General features: G+C 46.7%; 4 protein-coding genes across 7 annotated transcripts; all 4 read right to left on the bottom strand.

The window, feature by feature from the left end:
* Window positions 1-1672: 1672 nt before the first annotated feature.
* On the bottom strand, window positions 1673-4347 carry LOC130391550 (synaptobrevin-like). Of its 3 annotated transcripts, XM_056601758.1 has the most exons (4): window positions 4261-4347; window positions 3557-3745; window positions 2663-2803; window positions 1684-2360 (listed from the first exon to the last, which is right to left on the bottom strand). In XM_056601758.1, the coding sequence occupies exons 2-4, from the start codon at window positions 3569-3571 to the stop codon at window positions 2148-2150; spliced, it is 369 nt and encodes a 122-aa protein (XP_056457733.1). In that variant the 5' UTR covers window positions 3572-3745; window positions 4261-4347; the 3' UTR covers window positions 1684-2147. The 3 variants fall into 3 exon arrangements, with proteins under 3 accessions (XP_056457734.1, XP_056457733.1, XP_056457732.1); XM_056601759.1 differs by lacking the exon at window positions 4261-4347 and having other exon boundaries at window positions 1673-2360; window positions 2663-2797; window positions 3557-3782; XM_056601757.1 differs by lacking the exon at window positions 4261-4347 and having other exon boundaries at window positions 3557-3782.
* Window positions 4348-5015: 668 nt separating this feature from the next.
* Window positions 5016-7696, bottom strand: LOC130391552 (vesicle-associated membrane protein 8-like). The gene is made up of 3 exons (XM_056601761.1): window positions 7375-7696; window positions 5942-6106; window positions 5016-5438 (listed from the first exon to the last, which is right to left on the bottom strand). Exons 1-3 carry the CDS (start codon window positions 7387-7389, stop codon window positions 5280-5282), a joined length of 339 nt encoding a protein of 112 aa, XP_056457736.1. The 5' UTR covers window positions 7390-7696; the 3' UTR covers window positions 5016-5279.
* Window positions 7697-9310: 1614 nt separating this feature from the next.
* LOC130391551 (vesicle-associated membrane protein 8-like) lies at window positions 9311-12268 on the bottom strand. Its single transcript, XM_056601760.1, has 3 exons — window positions 11957-12268; window positions 10242-10406; window positions 9311-9869 (listed from the first exon to the last, which is right to left on the bottom strand). The coding sequence occupies exons 1-3, from the start codon at window positions 11969-11971 to the stop codon at window positions 9681-9683; spliced, it is 369 nt and encodes a 122-aa protein (XP_056457735.1). The 5' UTR covers window positions 11972-12268; the 3' UTR covers window positions 9311-9680.
* A 589-nt stretch (window positions 12269-12857) lies between these two features.
* ncaph (non-SMC condensin I complex, subunit H) lies at window positions 12858-23716 on the bottom strand. 2 transcript variants are annotated; one of them, XM_056601745.1, is made up of 18 exons: window positions 23601-23716; window positions 22691-22904; window positions 21860-21950; window positions 21582-21674; window positions 21016-21133; window positions 20747-20877; window positions 20022-20211; window positions 19495-19577; window positions 18786-18976; window positions 18001-18146; window positions 17184-17290; window positions 16470-16589; window positions 15815-15922; window positions 14806-14949; window positions 14370-14480; window positions 14177-14253; window positions 13499-13574; window positions 12858-13203 (listed from the first exon to the last, which is right to left on the bottom strand). In XM_056601745.1, the coding sequence occupies exons 2-18, from the start codon at window positions 22897-22899 to the stop codon at window positions 13144-13146; spliced, it is 2055 nt and encodes a 684-aa protein (XP_056457720.1). In that variant the 5' UTR covers window positions 22900-22904; window positions 23601-23716; the 3' UTR covers window positions 12858-13143. The 2 variants fall into 2 exon arrangements, with proteins under 2 accessions (XP_056457720.1, XP_056457719.1); XM_056601744.1 differs by having other exon boundaries at window positions 12871-13203; window positions 20747-20880.
* Window positions 23717-25604: the final 1888 nt, after the last annotated feature.

The following is a 25604-nucleotide window of genomic DNA, read 5'->3' as shown; positions in this document are numbered from 1 at the left end:
CACAGCATACATACGGGATACGTTTCTTTCTGGAGAAGTGGAGAGGGCGTCCTACTGAACGGAGGTGGGTATCCTACATTATGTTAAATGAAATGACTTAGTTCAAGTGAATTCTCCCCAAAGAATTGCATTAACATTTCTGAACTTATGTTATGGCGACCATTCAAATACATTGAAGGACATTTGCGGCATGTTAATGAAATACTTTGGGGGGAATTCACTTGAACTAAGTCATTTCATTTAACATAATGTAGGATACCCACCTCCGTTCAGTAGGACGCCCTCTCCACTTCTCCAGAAAGAAACGTATCCCGCGCCGCAGAGGGACTATTTTGTCCCGCCCACGGACGCTCTGGCATCTACGGATACGAATACTTTTGCTACACATTTACAACCTAGACATGGTGCAAAACAACCTGCAAAAAACCCCACAGCTGAGACTTGCAGGAGCAGATTCGAGCAGTTGTAAAATGGATTTGTGCTCGCTCATTAAAATGCTGAATTAACATAGCGTTCTTTATCATTTTATTTGTGAGGAAATTTTTCACAGATGTGCAACTTCTGATGCATCAGTTCAAATTTGGGTTTACGAATGCACATCTTTTCGGGCATGTTCTCAGATTATGAAACACGGGTGTGCGAATGTGTTTTGCACCAACTGCGCTGCAATAATTGTAGCAAAAGGATTTGTGCACCTGTAACACAGATTTGCGTACTCGTAGACCCTATTTTGTGTTTACAATGGTATAAAAAATAAAAAAAATTTTTTTTTACGACTTCAAATGTAAGCCTACTGTTACACATTTGTGACTTTAGAGCACACATGCAAAATAAATATATACGACTTCAAATTTACTGTGACTTTAGTGTACGCATTCAAATTCTGCAGTTACAGGTGCTAAAGACTTTTGCTACAATAATACCTTCATATAAGTCCCCCCTCCAAAAACCAAATGTCGTTTGGTTAAGAAAGATATTTATGGGAAAAATGTTTTTAATAATAAAGGGGCAAGCAGCACGGGAATGACCAGACGGATGCCCCAGTTATAGGAGGTTGAAACTCTCATGGCCCAAACTCCTGTGGCAACCCGGCCCCAAACCCTCAGGCCAGGCGGCCCGAGGGAGAGGTGGTGGAGGGCGTGTTCGCCGATATCCACCAGGCGGCGCCAGAGAGCATCCATTGCGTAACTCCAATCAACGAAAAGGAGAACACCTGTGACAGAGGGTGAGGAAGATCAGGTACCCTTTAAAAGGCTGTTTGTTTTCCAAGAGAGGGGAACCGGGAGACCGAGCGGAGCAGAGTACCTCCAGGACCCGATGCGGCGAAGCAGACTCCTGGATATAACGGACTTCCCCAGCGGCCACGAGAGGACCCGCACCCGCCGGGACGGCATCACTCGACGGGAGTGACCTCACTTGCCAGGGTCGAGACCGGCCCGGCCGGAGAGACAATTCCCTGGACGCCAGTGTGGCTCACAGAGTCACTTGTTTTTCCTGCGTTGGGTACCGACCCCGCAGGTTATATACCGTTATTAATGAATAAACGCCCCACCGGGCTTTGAACGGGTCTTGGAGTGTCGTGTTTGCTAAGTAAGAGAGACATTCCTGGGGCCGGGTCGCCACACTCCGCACGACCCCGAGAGTTGCATTTATGTAAATACGCCACACACACACACACACACACACACACACACACACACACACACACACACACACACACACACACACACACACACACACACACACACACACACACACACACACACACACACGCGCATCACATCGCCTACTACCGCCTCGTGGCGGTACCGCCGCCCCTCCCAGGATCCTTTGTGGCGCTTGGCGACCACAGCCCTGATCGCCACAATAATATTAAAAACAAGACATACATGAAGTCATCGGACTGACTTATATGAAACCAAATTGGATTATGAAATCATGTTTTTCATTTGCGTAAGTGATGATGACCGTTGCTGCTTGTTGTGTGATTTGATTGGTCGATTCGCACCATAACACATGCAGTTGTATTTGTTATTTGTTGTTGCGTTAACATTTTTTATTAGCACCTGCTATAAACGATCTAGCCCCCCCATACCTCCCGCAAGCATAACTCTCTGGTGCCGCTACAGATGTGAGGGTGTGCATGTTCATGGTTTGGGGGCGGTGGGCATTGGGGGAGGCGTGGAGGAGGAGGAGCCCATGGGGATGACCCCTGTGGCCAGCAGGACGATGATGAGGATGATGACGAGGACGCCCACCACGATGACCACGACCAGCTTACGCTTCTTCTGGTTGCAGCAGCTGTTCTCCTCGTCATAGGAGCGCTTCAGCCTTATGCTCGTCTTCTCGAATTGCTTGGACTAGGAGAGAGAGAGGAGGGGGGTCAGCTGAGGGGTCCTCCAGGGATGGGGGGGGGTACCGCTGGGACCGCCCAGTAGCCTGGGGAGAGCTGGAGGCCCGGGCACACCGGGGGGGTGGTGAGTGTCGGGGCCCCAGGTTCTGCACTGGTTCTGCACCCTTCTGACGCTAGGCGGGCAGAAAAGGGGGTAACATCCTCTCCAGTCCCTTGGAATCCTTTTGGAGCTCTTCCAAGTTTCTACAAGCCCTGCACTCTGCAACGATGCCTCAAAACTTTATTAACCAACAATGTCGTGATGCTCACCGACTTCTTCAATGCCTCAGCCCTCTCGTCGAGGTCGGCCAGTTTTCCAGCTCTCTTTTGGACCTCTTCAACATTCTTCCTCACGATCAGAACAACCTCTTCCGTTCCCTCCGTCAAGGCCTGCACCGTGTTGGCCTGTTGCTGGACACACAGGTGAGTACACGCACAGGTAAGAGACACACAGGTGAACAGACACACAGGTGAACAGACACACAGGTAAGAGACACACAGGTGAACGGACACACAGGTAAGAGACATACAGGTGAACAGACACACAGGTAAGAGACACACAGGTGAACAGACACACAGGTAAGAGACACACAGGTAAGAGACACACAGGCGAACAGACAAACAGGTAAGAGACACACAGGTGAACAGACACACAAGTAAGAGACACACAGGTGAACAGACACACAGGTAAGAGACACACAGGTAAACAGACACACAGGTAAGAGACACACAGGTGAACAGACACACAGGTAAGAGACACACAGGTGAACAGACAAACAGGTAAGAGACACGCAGGTAAGAGAGACACACAGATTAAATTGGTGCTTACATTAATAGCATATAGAGAGAGAGCCTTCATACTGCTGAAAATAAGTAATCATCAATTCCAATACAGGTTGAACATTTAAAAATTCCGATGGAGCACTTAGGGTAAAGATAGAAGTAGTTAAGGTCTTAAAAAGAAGCCGAAAGAATTTGATGAAGAACAAGCCAGGGAAAAAGTGAATTAGGGAGTTTGTCTTTCAAACTCCTTTCAATCCCCTAAATACAAGGTGAGGACACACTTAGTAGTTAATGTCAACTTGTTCTGACAGTTTAAACGGGTTATGATAACTTGTCCTGACAGTTTAAATGGGTTATATCCTCAACACTATAGTCACCTACCGGATCAGTATCCATTATTCACACACTGGAGTCCTGCACCAATCGATTGGTGATCCCGGTTTGAAATGGATTGCGTGTCCTCTCTTCGGTGACTTCCTGGTAAATATTCTCTTCCTCAAACTGAAACCTCAGTTTGTTCCTCCTCAGCAGAAGGCTCGTGTGTGTGTCCTGGGATTCACCGTCCCAGGCCTTAACCGACCGGTTATGGCGTCACATTGATGCAAAAGGCATTGCAATAAACCAGAGTGACAAAAAGAAAAATAATAATAATAATCACTTTCGGATTCAGTTATTGACCGGGCCATAACCGGTTCCAGCAAGATGGGTGCAGCATCGAAGCCAAGGAATGTAACTGAAGTAGGCTGCTCTGAGCGACCAGAGACAAACATATGATAAAGAGTAAATAAAAGACCTACTATCTAATGGATAGTGTTGGTGAGATATTGATTGGTATATTCAGCCTCTACAGTATATCGTTAACAGGTCTGTAGATGCGGCCCGCTCGGGAGAAACGGAGGGTTAGAGAATCAGTATCATGGACTAGAATGTCCTTTAGACGGGGAGAGGGATTCAGAAGGAGGAACGCCAGGGGTCAGGTGTGAGGGAACACAACTTCCCTCTTATATCGGAGAACCATGGGACACACATCAGGGACCCGAGGTTCTGGGGTTGTTCTGCACCCTTCTGGCACTTAATGTACGCACCTATTGTAAGGTGTAGGTCCTGTGTGTCCACCTTGAAGCCGTCTCCCCGTCTCCATTCCAGACTTCAACCAACCGCTATGGATTCAAATTGATGCATCTTTGAGCCGTTGGCACAAGAAGAGAATCACTTCCTTCCCACCACATGTGGGGCACATCTGTACTCTGGAGGTAATGAGAATCTAAACGTTGTAATTGAGAAAAAATGTTCATTTATTTTCATGTTCATGTTTTGTGAGCACACAGTTTATAGATGGGTTACAGACAAAAGCAGAGAAAGATACAGAAAAGGGAACAAAGTGTTTGAATATACTTATAACGTCATTAACACACGTCCATGAAAAGAAGTGGGAAGGAAGTCAAACAAACGGCTGGGATTGGTCAGCCTTTGAAGAGGACTAACGGTAAATTGGCACCAATCAGATAAGAACACTGAAAAAAAGGGGAGAACTGAAAAAGGAATCACATGCAAATATGTGAATATGCAGCATTTTCCAATAAGAATCACACAACTGAAATAAAGGATGGACACAACCCCCAACCTGTGTAGCCTATGCTATTTTAATTATACAATGTTTACACATACTTTTTAATCGGACGGTAAAATAATGTAGCGAATGGCAGTTCGCATTATAAGTGGATTAGGGAAAAGGGGAATGCATTCTTCATATATTCATATAACAACGAGGATTATACGTCCACGAATGTAGTCAACCACCACGGTTGTAATTAATTAACTGTGTTAATAGCCTATTAAGTAGACCTACCTTTGCGTTATCCTTCGCCATGTACACTGACCACAAAGTTCTAGGAACATTCTTACTGTACCGACAGCGATATATTGTTGTTTCTCTTTCCTCTGGCAAATGGATTTATTGTAAGTCGCTTTCGATAAAAGCATCTGCTGAATGCCCTGAATGTATGTTTGAATGATCGTGTACGGTGTACGAGCCATATTGTACATGTAAATGAACACAAACAGGTCTGTGTGTGTGAGTGTGTCTACGTGAGGGTGAGGTTGTTTATGGTTTGGGGATGACCCCTTTGGCAAACAGGACGATGACGAGGATGATGACGAGGACGACGACGAGGACGACCACCACGACGACCACGACCAGCTTGACGCTCTTCCACCAGTAGGAGCGCTTCACCTTTTTGGCCGTCTGCTTGAAGACCTTGGTCTGGGAGAGAGGGAGGGGGGAGGTCAGCTGAGGGGTCCTCCAGGGATGGGGGGGTACCGCTGGGACCGCCCAGCAGCCTGGGGAGAGCTGGAGGCCCGGGCACACCGGGGGGGGGGGCGGGGGGGGGGGGGGGGGGGGGGTTCTGCGCTGGTTCTGCACCCTCTGGCGCTAGGCGGGCCTTGTGCGGGTTCTTCTGGACGATTCTGTCCAGTGTATTTTCTCACCAACTACTAATCTCACAAACGTCAAATAAGGATGGAACTGCTGTCCATTCTTCGGGCATACTAAGAATTTGGCTTTATTACATCACATATATTGTTTGAATACATTATTAACAAAATATCTATATTGTTACATTGACTCAAAATGCATTTTTTTGAGTCACACAATTACAAAAATTACTATTAAAAGCATCGAATTACAATGTAATTCAAGAATACATATTTTGGTAGAAAAATACCAACGCGTTCAACTTTATTAACAGAAGATGCGGTAACAGTCACCTCCTCCTCCAGCTCCATGGAAATATACTCGAGGCCTTCCAGGTTTTCCTCTCGTTTAACCAGGCGCTTCATGTTTTGTTCCAAGGTATCAATCACCTCGTCGGTCTGCCTCTTTAGGTCCTTCACCCTGTCCTGGGGGGCGGGCTCCAGCCCAGGGGCCACTTCCTGGACACACAGGTGAGGGACAGACAGGTAAGAATGGCAGGTGAGAGACACACAGGTAAGAAAGACACGCAGGTGAGAGACACAGGTGAGAGAGACAGGTGAGAGACACACGTGAGAGACACAGGTGAGAGACACAGGTGAGAGACACACAAGTAAGAGAGACACACAGGTGAGAGAGACAAGTGAGAGACAGGTGTGAGACACACAGGTAAGAGAGACTCACAGGTGAGAAAGACAGGTGAGAGAGACAGGTCAGAGACACACAGGTGAGAGACACAGGTAAGAGAGACAGGTTGGAGACGCAGGTAAGAGAGACAGGTGAGAGACACACAGGTAAACAGAGACACAGAGTTAAGAGAGACAGGTGAACAGAGACACACAGGTGAGACAGACAGGTAAGAGACACACAGGTGAGCCAGACACAGGTAAGAGAGACATTTAAGAGACCCACAGGTAAGGGAAAGGTGAACAGAAACACACAGGTGAATAGAGACACAGAGCTGAACAGAGACACAGAGGTAAGAGGGACAGGTGAACAGAGACACAGGTAAGAGAGACAGGTGAACAGACACACCGGTAAGAGAGACAGGTGAACAGCCACACCTGTAAGAGAGACAGATGAACAGACACACCGGTAAGAGAGACAGATGAAAAGACACACAGGTAGGAGAGACAGGTGAGAGACACACAGGTAAGAGAGACAGGCGAGAGACACACAGGTAGGAGAGACAGGTGAGAGACACACAGGTAAGAGAGACAGAAGAACAGACAGACACAGATAAGAGAGACAGGAGAAAGGACACAGAGGTTAGACATCCAGAGAGAGAGCCTGCATACTGGTGGTGAGTGGGGCTCAAACCAATAACCATCTCTCAATGGAGCGACCACTTGTAGAGCCGTGCGTCTGCATGGCTGCTAGTGTTCTCAGGAGTCTACACTCCCATGACCAGTGTGATTATGTGTGATGGGCCAAGCATTTTAAAAGTGTATTAAAGAAATTACTATTATTACTAGAAAATAAGTAGCCGTCAATTCCAATCAAGTCCTTCAGGTAAAAACTAGAAGTAGTTAAGCTCTAAAAAAAAGTAGCAGAAGTATTAAGAACATATGATGTGAATGCTTCCATCATTCACACCAAATACAGGAGAAAGTGAATTAGGGCGCTCATCTTTCAAACTCCTTGCTATCCCATGAATACAAAGTGAGGAGCTTTATTATACAAGTCATTACCATACTTGGTAGTTAATGTAAACGCAAGATTCACCTACCGGATCAATATCCATTATTCACACTGTGGAGTCCTGCACCAATCTATCGGTGGTCCAGGTTTGAAACGGAGTGTGTGTTCCCTCTTCTGTGTGTGTTCCCTCTTCTGTGTGTGTTCTCTCTTCTGTGTGTGTTCTCTCTTCTGTGTGTGTTCTCTCTTCTGTGTGTGTTCCCTCTTCGTGACTTCCTGGTAAATATTCTCTTTCTCAAACTGAAATCCACCTCCTCAGTTTGTTCCTCCTCAGCAGACGGGTCGTGTGTGTCCTTGGATTCACCGTCCCAGGCCTTAACCGACCGGTTATGGTGTCAAATTGATGCAAAAGGAAATGTCCGTAACCCTGAGTGACTAAGAAATTCAAAAAATGTAATCACTTTTGGCATCAATTTCACCCAATAACCGTATCAAGCAAGATGAGTGCAGCATCGAAGCCAAGGAATGTTACTGAAGTAGGCTGCTCTGAGCGACCAGAGACAAACATATGATAAAGAGTAAATAAAAGACCTACTATCTAATGGATAGTGTTGGTGAGATATTGATTGGTATATTCAGCCTCTACAGTATATCGTTAACAGGTCTGTAGATGCGCCCCGCTTGGGAAACCGAGGGTTGGCGAATCAGTATCATGGACTAGAATGTCCTTTAGACGGGGAGAGGGATTCAGAAGGAGGAACGCCAGGGGTCAGGTGTGAGGGAACACAACTTCCCTCTTATATCGGAGAACCATGGGACACACATCAGGGACCCTAGGTTCTGGGGTTGTTCTGCACCCTTCTGGCCCTTAATGTACGCACCTATTGTAAGGTGTAGGTCCTGTGTGTCCACCTTGAAGCCGTCTCCTCGTCTCCATTCCAGACTTCAACCAACCGCTATGGATTCAAATTGATGCAACTTTGAGCCGTTGGCACAAGAAGAGAATCACTTCCTTCCCACCACATGTGGGGCACATCTGTACTCTGGAGGTAATGAGAATCTAAACGTTGTAATTGAGAAAAAAAAAATCTTTTATTTTCATGTTCATGTTTTGTGAGCACACAGTTTATAGATGGGTTACCGACAATAGCAGAGAAAGATACAGAAAAGGGAACCAAGTGTTTTAATATACTTATAACAACGTCATTAACACACGTCCATGAAAACAAGCGGGAAGGAAGTCAACAAGGTCAGAGTGCTGGGATTGGTCAGCCTTTGAAGAGGACTAACGGTAAATAGGCACCAATCAGATAAGAAAAATTAAAAAGAGGGGAGAACTGAAAAAGGAATCACATGCAAATATGTGAATATGCAGCATTTTCCAATAAGAATCACACAACTGAAATAAAGGATGGACTCAACCTGTGTAGCTTATGTTAATTCATTTATACAATGTTTTCACACACTTTTTAATCTGAGCGTAAAATAGTGTAGCGAATGGCTATTCCCATAAGAAGTGGATTATGGTAAAGGGGTATGCATTCTTTATTTACTCAGATAAAAGCCATAATTATGCGTCCACAAATGTGCAAAGGTATAGCGCAAAGGTAGTAGACCTACCTTTGCGCTATCCTTCACCATGTACACTGACCACAAAGCAACCTGATTGTGATTGATTAAACAGATTAATTCCCAGACTATCACTCTACCTCAGGGTGGTAACGAGGCTGCTGACCTTCTCTTTACCAGGAAGTGGTAATCGTTGCCGTGGGCAGCTGGCTGAGCCCTTGATGTGGTTCCTCGGTTGTCCTGTTAAAATTGTCCAGCCTAACATTAATGGAATTGTATTCCTATTCCTTCATCTTACAGACACAAACCCTCTGGGGCCATAGAGTATCTTCAACTGCTACCGTTCAAATCTCGGATTTATACGGATGTATGTCCGCAAAAGAGTCAAGACTCACTCGTTCATAGTTCACCTAGACTCTGCATAGCCACCCCCCTTACCCCCCCCCCCCACCCCTCTTACGCACTAATTGCATGTTGTACGTCCTCACAGGTAAAAACAGTACGTAGCATTGTGTAGCATCTTATCCTAGCTATCTTCGTTGTATACGGGGAATGGGTTAACCTATAGCGATTGTTAGTGCTTGGCACTTGGTTCTATGTACATATTTACTGTGCCGACAGCGATATATTGTTGTTTCTCTTTCCTCTGGCAAACTTATTGTATGTCGCTTTGATTGAAAGCGTCTGCTGAATGCCCTGAATGTTTGTTTGAATGATCGTGTACGGTGTACCTGCAATATTGTACATGTCAGTTAACACAAACGGGTCTGTGTATGCGAGTGTGTCTACGTGAGGGTGTGTCGTGGGTCTATGTGAGGGTGTGTTTGTTTATGGTTTGGGGGTGGTGGGGATTGAGAGGGGCGTGGAGGGGGACCCCACAGGGATGACCCCTGTGGCCAGCAGGACGATGATGAGGATGATGACGAGGACGACCACCACGATGACCACGACCAGCTTGATGTTCTTCAGGCAGTAGGAGCGCTCCACCTTCTGTGCCGTCGCCCTGAAGCCCTTGGCCTGGGAGAGAGAGAGAGAGGAGGGAGGTCAGCTGAGAGGTCCAGTGTTAATTCTCACCAACTACTAATCTCAAAAACGTCAAATAAGGATGGAACTGCTGTCCATGCTTTCGATATACTAAGAATTGGGCTCTATTGCATCATATATATTTTTTGAACATATTATAACAATCAAAATGCTCAAGATCTTTACCAGACCCTATTTCTTTTTATTTCTTATCCATTACAGACAATTCTTATTTTAGCAATAGCACACTCTCTGACAACTGGCAAGAAAAACTGGTTCATGAATTGTAATTCAAGAATACATATTTTGCTATAAAAATAATTGTGTGCGTTGTACTTTATGAACAGAAAATGCGGTAAAAGCAACCTCCTCCTCCAGCGCCTTGGAAAATGTCTCCAGGCGTTCCAGGCTGTCCCCTCGTTTTATCAGGCTGTTGATGTTTTCTTCCAAGATTATGATCACCCCGTCAGTCTCCCTTTTTAGGTCCTCCATCTTGTTCTGGGGGGCGGGCTCCAGCCCAGGTGCCACTTCCTGGACACACAGGAGAGAGACAGGTGAGAGACACACAGCTAAGAGAGACAGGGGAGAGACACACAGGTAAGAGACAGGTGAGAGACACACAGGTGAACAGACACAGAGGTAAGAGAGACAGGTGAACTGAGACACACAGGTAAGAGAGACAGGTGAGAGACACACAGGTAAGAGAGACAGGTGAGAGACACACAGGTGCGAGAGACAGTTGAGAGACACACAGGAGAGAGAGACAGTTGAGAGACACACAGGTGAGAGAGACAGTTGAGAGACACACAGCTAAGAGAGACAGGTGAGAGACACACAGGTAAGAGAGACAGGAGAGACACACAGGTGAAAGAGACAGGTGAGAGACACACAGGAGAGAGAGACAGGTGAGAGAGAAAGGTGAGAGACACACAGGTGAACAGAGACACAGAGGTAAGAGAGACAGGTGAACAGAGACACAGAGGTAAGAGAGACAGGTGAACAGAGACACAGGTAAGAGAGACAGGTGAGAGAGACACAGGTAAGAGAGACAGGTGAGAGAGACACACAGGTAAGGGAGACAGGTGAGAGAGACACACAGGTAAGGGAGACAGGTGAGAGACTAGAGACACACAGGTAAGAGTGACAGGTGCGAGACACACAGGTGAACAGAGACACAGAGGTAAGAGAGACAGGTGAACAGAGACACAGAGGTAAGGGAGACAGGTGAACAAAAACAAAGAGACAGTTGAACAGACAGAGTTTAGAAATCTAGAGAGAGAGCCTTCATACTCGTGGTGAGTGGGGCTCATACCAATAACCATCTCTCAATGGAGCGACTACTAGAGCCGTGCGTCTGCATGGCTGCTAGTGTTCTCAGGAGTCTACACTCCCATGGCCGGTGTGATTATGAGTGACGGGCCAACAGCGTATAAAAGCATGTCTGGCCGCCTACGTCATTTCTTTTGGCATTCTTAGTCTTCAAGACAATAAGTGATGTCATTGTCACACACAAACCCGCACACTACATTTTAAAATCGAAGAAATATTCTCTGCAATACCAACTAAAAAGTGGAATAGCGAGTATTTTAAAAGAATTATAAAATTAAAAAATTATAGAAATTACTATAATTACTAGAAAATAAGTAGCCGTCAATTCCATTCGAGTCCTTCAGGTAAGAACTAGAAGTAGTTAAGGTAAAAAAATTAAGAACATATGTTGTGAATGCTTCCATCATTCACACCAAATACAGGAGAAGTGAGGAGCTTTATGAAACAAGTCATTACCATACTTAGTAGTTAATGTAAACGTAGTCTAAATGGGCTATAATAACTTATTCTGACAGTTTAAATGGGTTTATAACCAGTTAGTAAAATTTGGTAATTAATTTCCTTCTGCTTGCTGGGCAGCAAATAAGCGTTAGCAAATAAAATAATCAATAAAGTAACACATTGTAATACATATAATTTGACTGGCAGCATTACATTCCAGGTAACTAAGAGAGACCTGTTGGATGTAGAAAATGGGCCATCGAAACAGAGCTGCGAGATCACCTTAACACCTCCACGCCAGAGTCACCTACCGGATCAACAGCCATAATTCACACGCTGGAGTCCTGCACCGATCGGTTGGTGATCCTGGTATGAAACAGATTGTTTTTTCTCTCTTCGGTGACTTCCTGGTAAATATTCTTTCTCAAACTGAAATCCAACTCCTCCGTTTGTTCCTTCTCCTCTGGATTCACCGTCCCAGGCCTTAACATACCGGTTACGGCGTCACATTGAGGAAAAAGGCATTGTCCGTAAACCTGAGTGACTAAGAAGTTCAAAAAACTAAATCACTTTTGGCATCAATTTCACCCCATAACCGGTTCAAGCCAGATGGGTGCAGCATCGAGGCCAAGGAATGTAACTGAAGTATGCTGCTCTGAGCGACCAAAGACAAAAATAGAATAAAGGGTAAATAAAAGACCTACATTATGGATAGTGTTGAGGGGATTTTAATTGGTACATTCAGCCCCTACAGTATATTGTTTTTATTTGATATAAATTATGCATTAAGGCCCAAAATAAATGTTATATGTAGGGAAAGATTTACAGATATATTTCACTCAATTTATGAATGCTCAGGCTATTGAGTTAAGCTTTATTAATGTTTCCCTCTTGTGCTCACTAGTGCACAGACCTCCACCAAACAGTCAGCCAAACAGTCAGTCAAGCCCATTGGCTGCTTCGAGCAGAGTCGGATGCCACTCCACATGACTCGCGTACGGATCCTCACGAGGACATGACATGGGCGGGGCTGGGGGAGGTCACCCAATCGTCATGAGCCCTTGACTACCCTTTCAGGATCATGTTTTTGTGATGCACCTTGTTGTGATTTAACACGCAACCTCTCGGCATGAGAGGCAAACCCCTTCTTACCCAGACGGGCCTAGAACCACCTCCTGGGCCGGGTTAATGAGGCTCCAAACACGGTTTTTAGAAAAAACTGGTTTATTTCAGTTCATAATGTACATGTTTAGAGAGCATGAAGCTGCCAGTCGAGTTATAGTCTATACATTTTAAAGGGCAGCAAAAGATACAGAAAAAAAACAATTTAATGAGGATTTCATGTTTTCTAATCAAAAGTTAAATGGCCATGACTCCGTTGTCCATCCTTCTAGAAGGAGGAGGAAAGTAAAACCTTGGCCAGGGAAAAAGGGCTCAGATACGAACACAGGAAAGACAAAGAGACAAAGAAGAATGGAATATCTTTACAACTCCTCCCTCACTGGCCTTGCTTGATGATGATGTCAGACATGTCATCCACCTTCACCAGCTCTAGATTCTACGAAAACAAAGAAGAACAAATGATATTTAAACAATAAACCAACATGGCCACCTCCTATTCTAGCTCACCACTAACTTCAGGACAGCTGAAATCTGTTCAGACTGCATCTCGGAGAATGAAAAAATAAATAAAAATGATCTTCCTTCTTTCAAAATGCCGTAGCACTAAATAATGTTGCGAACAATTGAGCCCTGCATGTTATCTCAAGACGTCTGGAAGAGAAGCATTCTCCTTATGGTATGGTCTACATGTACGGTATACAATGGCATGAGAATAATAATATGGCACTCACCTTTTCGTTGGCTAAGTGTAACAAAGCAACAAAAGCAAGCGGAACCGACAGATTCTGGGCCATGGCGTTCGGCAGGCTGAGAGAGAGAACAAGAAAGAGAGAGAGAGAGATCAATGTTTCATCAGGTTTCTACCTACAGAGCAGAAGGGGGATGTCTTGGGAGTCTGAGCTCGATCTATGGGCGAATCAGGGATTTAGATGATTCTAGGCCCCACCCAAATAATTTAACTGGGTTTAGATGATTCTAAGCCCCACCTAGAGACTATAACTGGGTGTCATGTTGACCTTTGGCCCTACCTAGAGACCATGGCTGGGTTTGAGTGAGCTACTCCAGCTCTATGGAGCTTCGGTTCATCTGGTCTGGAGGTTGAGCGTTGGAGCAGCGCTATCTTAGCAGGAAGATTTGGTCCCAACATTGAGAACATGATATTTTAACTTTCGACAAAGACTCAGGCAAGGAACTCTGCTCCCCTTTAAGGGGACCGCGTGCTGTGCTTCTTGTCAGTTCTTCAGTGTTCAAATGATGACGTTTTCTCTGCTGCATTTCTGAAGCAGCAAAATTTCGGTATTTTGACTTTATGAGTTACATCATCCATTTCTGATGGGGGTGGAGGAGGAGGAGGGGGGGGGGTAGGATGGAGGTGGGGGAGGTGGTGGAGGTATGGGTGGTGGGCATACCTTTCTAACAAGCTCTTTGTGGTCTGACTGAAGGCCTTCTCGCCGGCCACCTCTGATGTCTCTGCAGGCTGGGAGTCCTGGGGAGATGAAAACAGGAGCGTCAGGATGAGCCGTGGGTGGAGGATTCCTCTCCCTGCTTTCATTTCCTATCTCCTAAGGACAGACGTCCCCTCTGAGGGCGTTCGAAGCCTACCTCCTTGGCCTTCTCCGGGCTGCCGGTCAGCAGACTCCACATGCTGTTCTTCAACTTCTTCATGTCCATCTTCTTGGCTGTCTTGGCGTAGTTGATCTCAATCTTGCTCACCTGGAGGAGCGAGGTTAAAGAGGTTCAGTGTGAAGACCACCACGGACGAGTTCACAGGCCGTGAACCAAGCCCCTCCCTAGACCGCCCTCAGGCGGGGCAGGGTGACTCCCAGTGAGAGAATGAACGAGCCCTGTATGGTGTCAAGGAGTGCTTGAGCAAGAAACCTAACCCTGAGGTCAGTTAAAGCCTTCACCCGGGCCGTTTTAAGACAGGGAATCAAACCCCCAACCCTGGCGGCTGCTTATTGGAGGGTATGAATGTATGAGGCGCCGTTTCCACGGCGATCGGAGAGAGGAGCCCTGTGATTGGCTGGCGGGCTCTCACCTTGTGCGGCTCCGGCACCAGGTCGTTCTCTCCGTAGGTAGCGAGGCCGTCGGGGTCCGGCGCGGACTGGGGGTCCCCGTCCAGCGAGGGCTGGCTGTCGTCCGCCGCCCCCAAACCCTCACCGTCGTCGTCGCTGTCGCCGCCCTGGTGGAGGGAGTGGGGGGGGGGACATGAACATGAACTCACGGTGAGGCTGATGTTTGAACAGCAGGATCCCTTGTCCACTTTAAACCTGAACCGGTCATACCCCTTATGCACTTCGACCTGAAACAAATTCATCACATGGGCAATAAAATATTTCTGATCATCTGCTAAACATCTCCCAGTGCTGTGATTGGGGGGGGGGGGGGGGGGGGGGCAGACCTTGCACTCTTGATCCTAGGTGACAACAGGGAACATTGATTCATGAGTTTGATTCATAATTTTGTTGAATGTGTTCACCACTTCTGGCTGCTGATGTTTTAAAAAAGGCTCTCAGTCACTTTACTATTTAATATGTTCATTGTCACTTTACTGTTGTTAAATTTGTTCATATTGTGTTACTTTTGTATATACGTCCTATTCTGTTCATATAGTTACATCTGAATAAAATATTTTTTTTGACTATAGTATGTGTGCTACCAAAATTATTTTTGTGCTACTGAATTGTTTTGCTTGCTAGCAACAGTGCTACCATTTTAAAAAGTAAGCGTACTGCCCTGTACATACATAACATACATACATACATACATACATAACATACATGACATACATACAAAATGCAGTATACAGGGAATTGGTTAACCTAGCGATCGTTAGTGCCTGGTTCTATAGATCCTTACAGTACCGACAGCGAAATATTGTCGTTTTAAATGTGCACACAACAAATGTACTTATTGTAAGTCGCTTTGGATAAAAGCGTCTGCTGAACGCCCCGAAAGTCAAACCTCCCTGTGTGTGTGACCATGTGTCGGAGCTCGCCAGCCCTTCATAACCACCAACAGGGGGGGGGGGGGGGGGGGAGTCTGACCTGGAGGCCGGGGCAGAAGTTGGCGGTGTCGTTGGCGTTGTTGTAGTCGTAGTCCCCGATGCCCTCGCCCAGGTCCCCGGAGAGACGCTTCTGTCCCTCCGACCGCAGCTGGAGGCAAACACACGAGGAGAGTTAGACCCACGATGAGGAGTCCTGTTCCCCACAGCGAGGTTTGACCCCGTCCTCCAAGGGTCCAGTTTGATGCCTCTTTTGTTCTTTAACGTTCACTCACATACTGGTATAAAGAGGTTAAATGGGTTATGGAATGAGGGCATAGCATAACTAATTAACCTGGTCATTATTGCCCCCTTATCTTATTATCATTTGCTTCCAAAGGGACCACACATTCAAGCCTTCCACAATTAAAGGACTGAAATATGGTAAGTACTAAGTACTCTAAATTAGGATGGCATATAATACCAAACTGAGTATTTGTTATTAACTTAATTGACATTGTTAAAGTGTCATTGTGTCCCAAAATATCAATTATTTATCTGAGAAGCTAGACAATCAGGAGACAAGCCAACACCAAAAGCTAACTGGAACAACAGCGCCCCTACGGGTCATAGAGGGTACTGCGGCGGCGTGGGACCCATAGGGGCGCTGTTGTGCCCCTACAGGCCACACAGAGTACTGCGGCGGTGTGGGGCCGTACCGTGCAGGCGGGCTTCAGGTTGAGCTGGGACAGGGTCTCCGGGGAAAACTGGAAGTCCGAGGGCAGTGTGGTCTTCTTGTTGCTGGAGCGGAGGGCCGACTTGCTGATGGTGGTGGCGGCCTGAGGGACAGAGGTCAGCAGGGGTCAGAGGTCAGGAATGGAATCAACCATCAAAAGGGTTTCTCCCCTCTGTGCAGGAGACTAGTGATCGACCGATATATCGGCCGATATTTGCCTTTTTTTTACGTGTAACGGCATTGGACGATTAAAATAAAAATAAATAAATAATTCCGGGCATGATTTTTGGACAGTTCAATAAATTGTCCTTTTCTAAGTAATATTTGTTAACATCATTGCGTAATTTTTATGCTGTAAATTGAGTGAGCAAAAGCCGTATTGGCTCCAAATATCGGCTCACGAAAATCAGTAGCGGCCCTAAAGAAAAATCCACATCGGTCGACCCAAATAGGAGACCGCGGTGACCCGGATGTACCGTCGGCCGTCGCCACAGCAACTAGTAGTACAATTAAACAGGGGGGGGGGGGGGGGGGGGGGATGGGGAGACCGGCAGGTTTCACAGCGAGCCTGGCTTACTACTGTCCGCACTTCAGGGTAGAATAACACCCGTTTGAGACCCATGAGGTAGGGGACGGTCTGCCCCCTGCTGGGCCGCCAGGTGAGGGGGTAAACCGCAGGACTGCGGCCGGTACTTACTCTGGTGCTGCGGAAGTGTGGCTCGAGGTTGACGTCCTCGTTGTAGTCCAACTCAAAGGTTTTCTTGCACTTCCTCTTGCTCTTCTCCCTTTCAGGCAGGTGGTCGACTAGGGGAGCAATAATGAGACCTTAATTAACAGCAACCTCAAAACACCACTTTTAAATCAACCAGAACCTCAAGGCACCTCCTTTAATTAACCACCACCTCAAGACATCAACTTTTATCAAAACGCCTTTAATCAACCACATCAGAACCTTTGATAGCCCTCAGGAGAAATCCACCTTTTAATTAACGGAAAATCATTATTTAACTGAATAATTAAAGCATTTCAACATGCAAAAGGCGTTGGTTTGTTTAGATTTGGGTGCCAATTGCAACACAAAGAATACTGGATAAACCCGATGGTTAAAACTGAGAAGAACTCTAAATAAAAAAGAGATCTAAATACACCAGCGGCCGCGGTACACATCAAACACGTTCTCCGTGTGTGGTAGGGCTGGCCGATTAATCTGGCGTGATTTCGAGTTTAGCGTCAAACGATCACCAAACTAATAGAACAGCTGCATACATTATCTGTACATTCTTTTAGATTTGAACATTTTCTTTTTCATCGTTTTGTGTATTTCTTGAGGGCATAATTTCAAAGTTCTCAGCTACAAAGGTTTTTTTGGGAGGGACTGAATAAAGAAATCATGTTTTCAAAAATAAAAATAATAATCGTGATTTCAATAATGACCAAATAATGGTGATTATGATTTTTTTCCCGTAATGGAGCAGCCCTAATGCGCTGTTCTCCATACCCCCCCCCAGACTCACGCTTGTGTTTGGGCTTGAACTGCCAGTAGCCGGGCCCCGCCCAGGTGGCCATGGTGCGGGGGCTGAAGTACGAGTACTCCCGGGGCTGAGAGGACAGCTGCAGGCACATGGTGGCCACGTCCCCCTCCCCGATGGGGACGATGTCCCTGCACACACACACACACACACACACACACACACACACACACACACACACACACACACACACACACACACACACACACACACACACACACACACACACACACACACACACACACACACAAATTAATAAACGTATTCATCGCTGGTGACTGTGCCAATTAATTTACCCCCCCCCACCCTCTGATAAGAACGATAGAGAGAACAATTTAAAGTTCTAAAGGGAGTTCTCCCCTGCAGGGGGAGGGCCGGAGAGGAGACCACGAGGGGCCGGGCTGATTAAACCACGCTGGACGCCGTGCGCCACAGGCAGCTGGAGACACAGCGCGGCCGCTTGCCTCTCAAACAGACACCGCCGGCTCGTTTTAAACTTTCCCCAGGCTCAAACTTTTAACCGCGGCCTAAACTCCATTCTACAGTTGAACCTCAGGTCAACCAACGAGGACATTACTAATAAGGATCAGAACAGCCTGTGGTTAGAGCTTGACCCCAGGACGCGTCGGCTGGGAGTGTATCTACATAACACGCTTTCAGTTTCAGTTATGATCACATCCTCTCAGAGTTACGAGGTTTCCTCCACAAAGCGCGTTCTCAAAGTGTTACTAATCCACGACTAACGGACGGAGACGGCGCGGTCCGCTCACCGGCCCTTGCCGGAGCCCGCTGAGGCGCAGCCCTCCCTGAACTCCGAGGGCCCGCCGTCGCCCTCCTCGAAGTCCCCGTCGAAGTCCTGCCCCGGGTCGGCGCAGTCGTCGTCGTCCTCGGGCTCCGGCTCGGCGTTGAGGTCGAACACGTGCTCGCCCTGCTGGATCTTCTCCAGCATCTGGTTCATGGTCTGGGGAGGAGAGGATCACAGGGAGGAGCGTTAGGCCCGCACGCTCCCGAGCAGAGACCTCAGAACCGGGGTCATTAAGGAGCGTCTTGCTGTGGTGAGGACATCGCTTCTACTGGGCTCCTCCAGGCAGGGGCGTGGGGTGGTGTAGGTTCATTGTAGACGGTGATACACAAAGTGGTGCTCCATGCAGTACCTCTCACTGAGGGTGTGTGGTGATGGCTGCCTTAACCTGTGCACCTTGAGGTCTTAACAGCTGTTCTTCTTCATCACACACACACACACACACACACACACACACACACACACACACACACACACACACACACACACACACACACACACACACACACACACACACACACACACACACACACACACACACACACACACACACACACACACACACAGGCTTGGAGTCGAACAACCTCGCCTCTACACCATCCGGCCGGCGACACTAAGAGACGGACCAAACCACTACTGGGCTCCAGAAGGGGTGGACCGTTGTTATTTGGACTGACCTGTTCGGGCTTCCAGTTGGTGAAGGAGAAGTCCTTGAGCGAGGGGCAGATGGAGGCCTTCTCCGAGACCTGCCGCAGACCCCCTGTGGAGAACAGGAGAATCGGCAGACTCAGAGTCAGAGGTGGCCGTTTCATGGATTGATTTTGCGGTCCATCTTTCATTCCAACTTGTAATACTCTGGCCTTTGTACCGACGCGTGCTGCCCGTTCCCCTCCGGGAAGGAAACACCGTCTAATGTGATCAGAGGAACGAGGACGAGACGTTCCCTCTGCACGTCTCCATGGCTGAAGAAACAGAGCAGTACAGGAAAGAGACACAAACAGAGAGAGACAGACAGACGGAGAGACAGACAGAGAGACAGACAGACAGACAGACAGACAGAGACAGAGAGACAGACGGCAGACACAGACAGACAGACAGAGAGAGAGAGAGAAACAGAAAGACAGAGAGACAGCGCAACAGACAGACACAGACAGACACAGACACAGACTGACACAGACAGAGACAGGGGGGGGGGGGTAGGTACCGGTGAAGGGGGTGGCGGGGACGGGCTGTGGGGGCGGGCGGGCCGGGGGGGCGCCGGAGCGGAGCAGGACGAGGCTGGAGGGGAAGAGGAGCTCGCAGCGGCTGTCCTCGCTGAAGAGCACCGACAGGAACACCCCCGCCGTGCTGCTCTCGTCGAAGGACGACGCCATGTGCTGGAACATGGGGTCCACCTGCAGGGGGGGGGACGGACACAGGAGGCCGTCAGCGGGTATCTCCACCACGGGGGTCCGTGTGTTCAAAGTAGCGCCTCAGCTCGGCTTCTTTCATTGGTTAGAAGAAGATTCTGTTGCACTTTGGGGGGGGGGGGCACAAAGCCTTTCAAGCCCTTTGTCAAGGCTAACTGTTACCATGTATGGGCTGTAACAATACTAAGGCCTAAAAAAATAAAAGTTTGGTTCCTGTTGGTTGTCAGTTGAGGTCATGGGTAGGTAGGGAATTTATTTATTTTATTTTTATTTATTTTTACAGCGGCAGCGAATGATAGGTTGGTTGTTTTCATTTAAAAACGAGAAAATTCGCTCATCCTTGTATAGAATGAAGAGGTTATAGTTTGCATAAAAACAATAAAAAAAGAATCGTTTTTTTTTTTTAAAGCTCATACAATAATTTGTGTCGCACATAAATTGACAGGGTCGGTCGGAAACCGGAACCAAACAAAAACATGTTTTAGGCCTAATAGATACTTGGATAGACCTAGAGACTGACCTCACACTTCCTCTCCGCCTCGGAGCTGTTGATGTTGCTCAGGTTCTGCTCCACCGTCTTCTTGGGGGGCCTCTTCTTCTTCGCCTTCGGGGCCGCGACGTCGCCCTCCGCACCCCCCTCCTCACCCGCTGCTGCTGAGGACACACACACACACACAGTTAACCCCCACCTCGTCCACCGTTGTGTTGGCGTAGGGACACAAAGGCTTAATGCTATCAGTGAATCAACAGCGTGGGACTGGCGGCGGCGGTTCGTGTAGCGGCTCTGACCTTCTCCAGGTTTGGTCTCCGAGCCGAGCCCGCCCAGGACCCTGTAGGCGTCGGCGTGGACCGCGTCCACCCGCACCGCGTAGATCTTCGTACTGGCGTCCAGCGTTCCCGCGGCCACCTACACACACACACACACACACACACACACACACACACCTTAAAGGAGCGGACACCAGCAGACAGGGTACCGTGTGTGGATGTAGGTCTGAACGATTCGGGGAAAAATATGAACCACGATATTTTAGCTTAGAATTAATATCACGATTCTCTATTTCAAATATAGCTTTTTGGCACCTCTAGCACGTTGCATTTCATATGGCCCTTAATAACTGATCAAAGTGCAGTATCAATGACAGAATGATTTATTTTGTACATATAGCAGCACATTGTCTTTAAATGCTGGCCTTTTATGACTACTGAACCAACTCTACACACCTGTAGATGAAGGCTTCAAAATAAAGGAAACATTTTTTTTGAAACGCGATCACGATTTTATAACGATTTATCGTGCAGGCCTACGTGGATGCAGAGGAAACAGCGAGTGAATGAACCGGGTCAAGTCCCACCTTAAAGTTGGTGATCTCCGAGTCCTTCTGCTTGAGGATATCGGCCATGTAGTCGATCAGGTGAAGGCCGAAGGCGTTCTTTGTGGTGATTTTCTGAGGAAGGCATCCGACATGTTGAATGTTTGGTAAACAAAGCTCCCATCCACTGTTCATATTGTATGTCTTTGTTCTTAGCGCCACAGTGTCTGCTAACTTACTCATAGTAGTCGAGGACAAATATTCTTATGGTAAAATGTTGGAGTTAAACTCAACGGCCAACGAGTGCGGACAACACTTACATTCTCAGTGGACAGCTTGATGCAGGTCGAGTAGTGCTCCGAAATCTGTGCGTTCGACAACTTGGGAATAGAAGCGGGGGTTCCCGTGGCACTGTATAAAAACACACACACGGTTTACCAACATTGGAGTCGTTTCAATACCGATACCAGTCATTGGAAATTCCTTCAGATTCCTTCCAGTATCGGATATATCGGTGAGTACGCAAGTCTATGCACCGATCCGACGACATCACGTGACTCATTCACTACACAGGCAAAGAATATCACTAACAAGTGCGGTGTTATGCTGAGTTTGTCAATGGTCCGAGTTGGAAAGTTGTTGTTATTTAAAGTTATTGTAGAAAGTAAGTGAACTATAGCTCTTGGTATTACCCTCTTGCACTTAAACAATAAAGCAGGATCTGATTTCTATAAAATGTGAATATACATAACTTAATTTAGGAACAAGGGAGCGACACACACACACACACACACACACACACACACACACACACACACACACACACACACACACACACACACACACACACACACACACACACACACACACACACACGAGAGCCTCAATGTGTTTATCATAGCTGTGACGTCAGGCCATCAAGGAAGAGGAGCCTGCGTGGCAAAAAGTCTAATTCAAGCACTCTATAATAACACAGTAACACGCTACTTAAACACATCCACTACAGCGTAACCCTTCAGTTACAATGCTAGCTGCAGTACCGATATATACTCGCCATCGACCGATATCGGGAAGGAACGAATAGTATGGGAACAGCCACCAATCGGCAGAACAAGGTGGTCCTACAGGTGGGGGGAGTCCCCGGTCCTTACCTGTGGGACGCAGAGTCGTTGAACGAGGAGTCGCCGGCGGACTGGAGGTCGATGACCCTTGACCTCCTTCGCTGTCGCCGCTCCTTCTCGTCGTCGTTGATGTGGAAGGCCGCCAGCAGTGGGGTGCTGCAGGACGCCGGGGACACGCCCCTGCTGACGTGCTTCAGGGAGGGGGTCCACCGCGGGGCGGGCGAGGAGGAGACGCTCATCCTAGCTGGGGCGGAGACGCAGACCCAAGGACCAGTCACAGCAGTTCTATCGCGGGGTCAGAGCTCACGCGGGGAGGTGCTTGTTGTTGGGGCGCATCCTCCTAATAGTCAGAACCTCAGCCTGGTCACCCCCTTGAGATCCTGCCGCCAAACGACTGTGGCTTTAAGACCCTGATTTAGGTGGATCCCAGATGATTGACACTTTCTTGTTACTGTTGTTTCACTTGCAAGCTCTTGGTATTACCCTCATGCACTAAAACAATAAAGCAGGATTAGATTTCTCTAAAGTGTGCATATATATAACTTAATTTAGGAACAAGAGAGCGGCGCACACACACAGACAGACAGACAGACGTGTGAGAGCATCAATGTGTTTATCAGAGCTGTGACGTCAGGCCATCAAGGAAGAGGAGCCTGCGCGGCCAAAACTCTGATTCAAGCACTCACCAATAACACAGTAACACGCTACTTATAACGCAACAAGACTGACAAGCGTTAATGTATTGCATATGCATGTTTTAAGTGAGTAACTCAAAGACGATGTCGATTCAAACGCTTTAATACGATGAAAAGTCGCTCTCCGACTCCGTCGTTTGACGATCTTTGTTTTTCTACATTACTTTATCTAGAAGGTTGAAAAACGTCCCGTCACTTTGAACACCCGGTCCAGAGCTCGTACACTACAACGTAGCTTTACGCACCTTGTTTTGGACGAGGATGTTAATCCAGAATAGCCTTGATGTTGATAACTCTGATGAACTGATGTGTTTGTGTCGGAGGCGGTAGCACGCTTGACGCTCCTTCCGGCTCGCTTTTCAAAAATTGCGCCAACGGTTTACGTCTGCCCTGACGTCATGACGCCAGACCACGCCCACTCTGGTATGTACCCGCCCTGGGCCTATTTTAGAGTAATTTTCATCAAGATAAAAAAAAGATGCATAATAATAAAATATAAATATATTAGATTTAATATCAGTAACGTTAACGTTATAGATAATAATTAAATGTACGCAGCATATGCCTATGATTCAAACATAAGATAAAATGAAATAACATAACCTCCGAGGTAAATTCCGAGATTATTTATATATTTATTGATGATCTTATTGACAGGGATAGTACACCTCCATCCACACTTTAGTCCTCACTTAAATGGGAATGTGTTAGAGTATATGCAGGTAAGTCATGACATATTTGCATAAGAATTGCATTAAAATGCTAGTTTTCCATTAGCACATTGTATTGAAAATGTAATTAGGAACAGAAGCAGCTGAGCGTATAAATGTACAAAATCGACAGTTGTTTTCCTACTCACTAGATGGCAGTAAAGAACCAGGGTCCAAGTCGATAGAGAGCCTATTAGATTAACCTGGCCATTCCTGGTAATGCAGTCAGTCAATGGATTTTCCATGGTAAAATCTGGTATATTACCCCCTGTCTAAAGTCTTTCACATAGATAGGCAACATAAGATATGACAACTTGATTTATCGAATCTTAATTGAACCAGCCATCCTTCCAGTAATTAAATGACTTGATCGGCATATTCATCAGGCTGTAAGATATTACATATTGGTTTTCCCTTCAATTTATAACTCATTTAATTACCACCTCAGGTCAACTGCAGTGTGTCTATGCTTAAGTCCATCCATCCCTCCTCTTAACGGTGGAATCATGTAAGACAAAGACGGAGACTGATCCCACGTCCATCGAGAATCCTCAGGAAACTAACATCGGGGTGGAATACTCGGACCAGAGCGATCGTAAAGGATTCAAAGGCCAGTCTAAAAGAGGTAAGGACACAAGCAAGCCCACAGTGCTCAGCCGTGCTGCGCTCCACTCAACAGTTGAATCGTCTCCAAAATCGATGTTGACAGCTGGAACTAATATCATTATATGGACTTTAATTTTGACAAGATCAGACACATACAGCCTTTAAAAACAAAAGCTCAGAACCTTGCATCCAATATTTAGGTCGTCGATAGTGGATGCATGATAAAAAAAATCGGCTACTTAAATTGAGTAACGCCAAATTAAGAATTTTTAACTAACAATAATCCTCTCAGTTGTAAAAGCCAAGTCTTGCTTCTGCTATTGGCTCTCTCCTAATCCATGTTGACAAAAGCCAGCACATAGTCCACCTAACAAGTCTTGGCACCATGCCTCGCCATTTTATAAACATCTTGTTCTCCAACATAACCACTCTATATTACATCTTGTTCCCTAACTTAACCACTCTATATTGCAACGTGTTCCCTAACATAACCACTCTATATTACCACGTGTTCCCTAACATAACCACTCTGTATTACAACTTGTTCCCTAACAGGACCACTCTACATACTTGTTCCCTAACCTAACCACTCTATATGACAACATGTTCCCTAACATAACCACTCACTATATTTCTACTAAATGAATATTTGTGAATGAATGAATATTGAATCTATATTTTCAGGTGATATTTTGGAGGCTTTTAAACATATTTGGAATGATCTATCTATGTTCTAAAAACCCCTCTGTATGTCTAAACCCTGATTATTCTTAGTTCTGGTGGGTTGCTTGTGTATTGGTCCTGAGTGAGATGATCTGCTAACACAAAGCTGTCAGCTCCCTGGGAGCAGTGTGTGTGTGTGTGTGTGTGTGTGTGTGTGTGTGTGTGTGTGTGTGTGTGCGTGTGCGGGGCGCTGTATAATCTCCTTAATGC

Source organism: Gadus chalcogrammus, chromosome 11 (genome assembly GCF_026213295.1).
Source record: "Gadus chalcogrammus isolate NIFS_2021 chromosome 11, NIFS_Gcha_1.0, whole genome shotgun sequence".
NCBI classification, from domain to species: domain Eukaryota; kingdom Metazoa; phylum Chordata; class Actinopteri; order Gadiformes; family Gadidae; genus Gadus; species Gadus chalcogrammus.
This window is presented reverse-complemented; position numbering and strand designations above follow the sequence as displayed.

Bases quoted from the DNA above. Each gene is read 5' to 3' on its own strand.
- LOC130391550 (XM_056601758.1), bottom strand. The intron at 2,361-2,662 runs GTGAGCATCACG...TCTCTCTCCTAG, and splicing joins CTGAGGCATTGAAGAAGTCG to TCCAAGCAATTCGAGAAGAC.
- LOC130391552 (XM_056601761.1), bottom strand. The intron at 5,439-5,941 runs GTGACTGTTACC...CCTCTCTCCCAG, and splicing joins CCATGGAGCTGGAGGAGGAG to ACCAAGGTCTTCAAGCAGAC.
- LOC130391551 (XM_056601760.1), bottom strand. The intron at 9,870-10,241 runs GTTGCTTTTACC...TCTCTCTCCCAG, and splicing joins CCAAGGCGCTGGAGGAGGAG to GCCAAGGGCTTCAGGGCGAC.
- ncaph (XM_056601744.1), bottom strand. From the start codon at position 22,899: ATGAGCGTCTCCTCCTCGCCCGCCCCGCGGTGGACCCCCTCCCTGAAG. The intron at 21,951-22,690 runs GTAAGGACCGGG...GTTTTTATACAG, and splicing joins AACGACTCTGCGTCCCACAG to TGCCACGGGAACCCCCGCTT. The intron at 14,481-14,805 runs GTGAGAGCCCGC...TCGCTCCTCCAG, and splicing joins TGGTGCCGGAGCCGCACAAG to GTGAGCAAGATTGAGATCAA.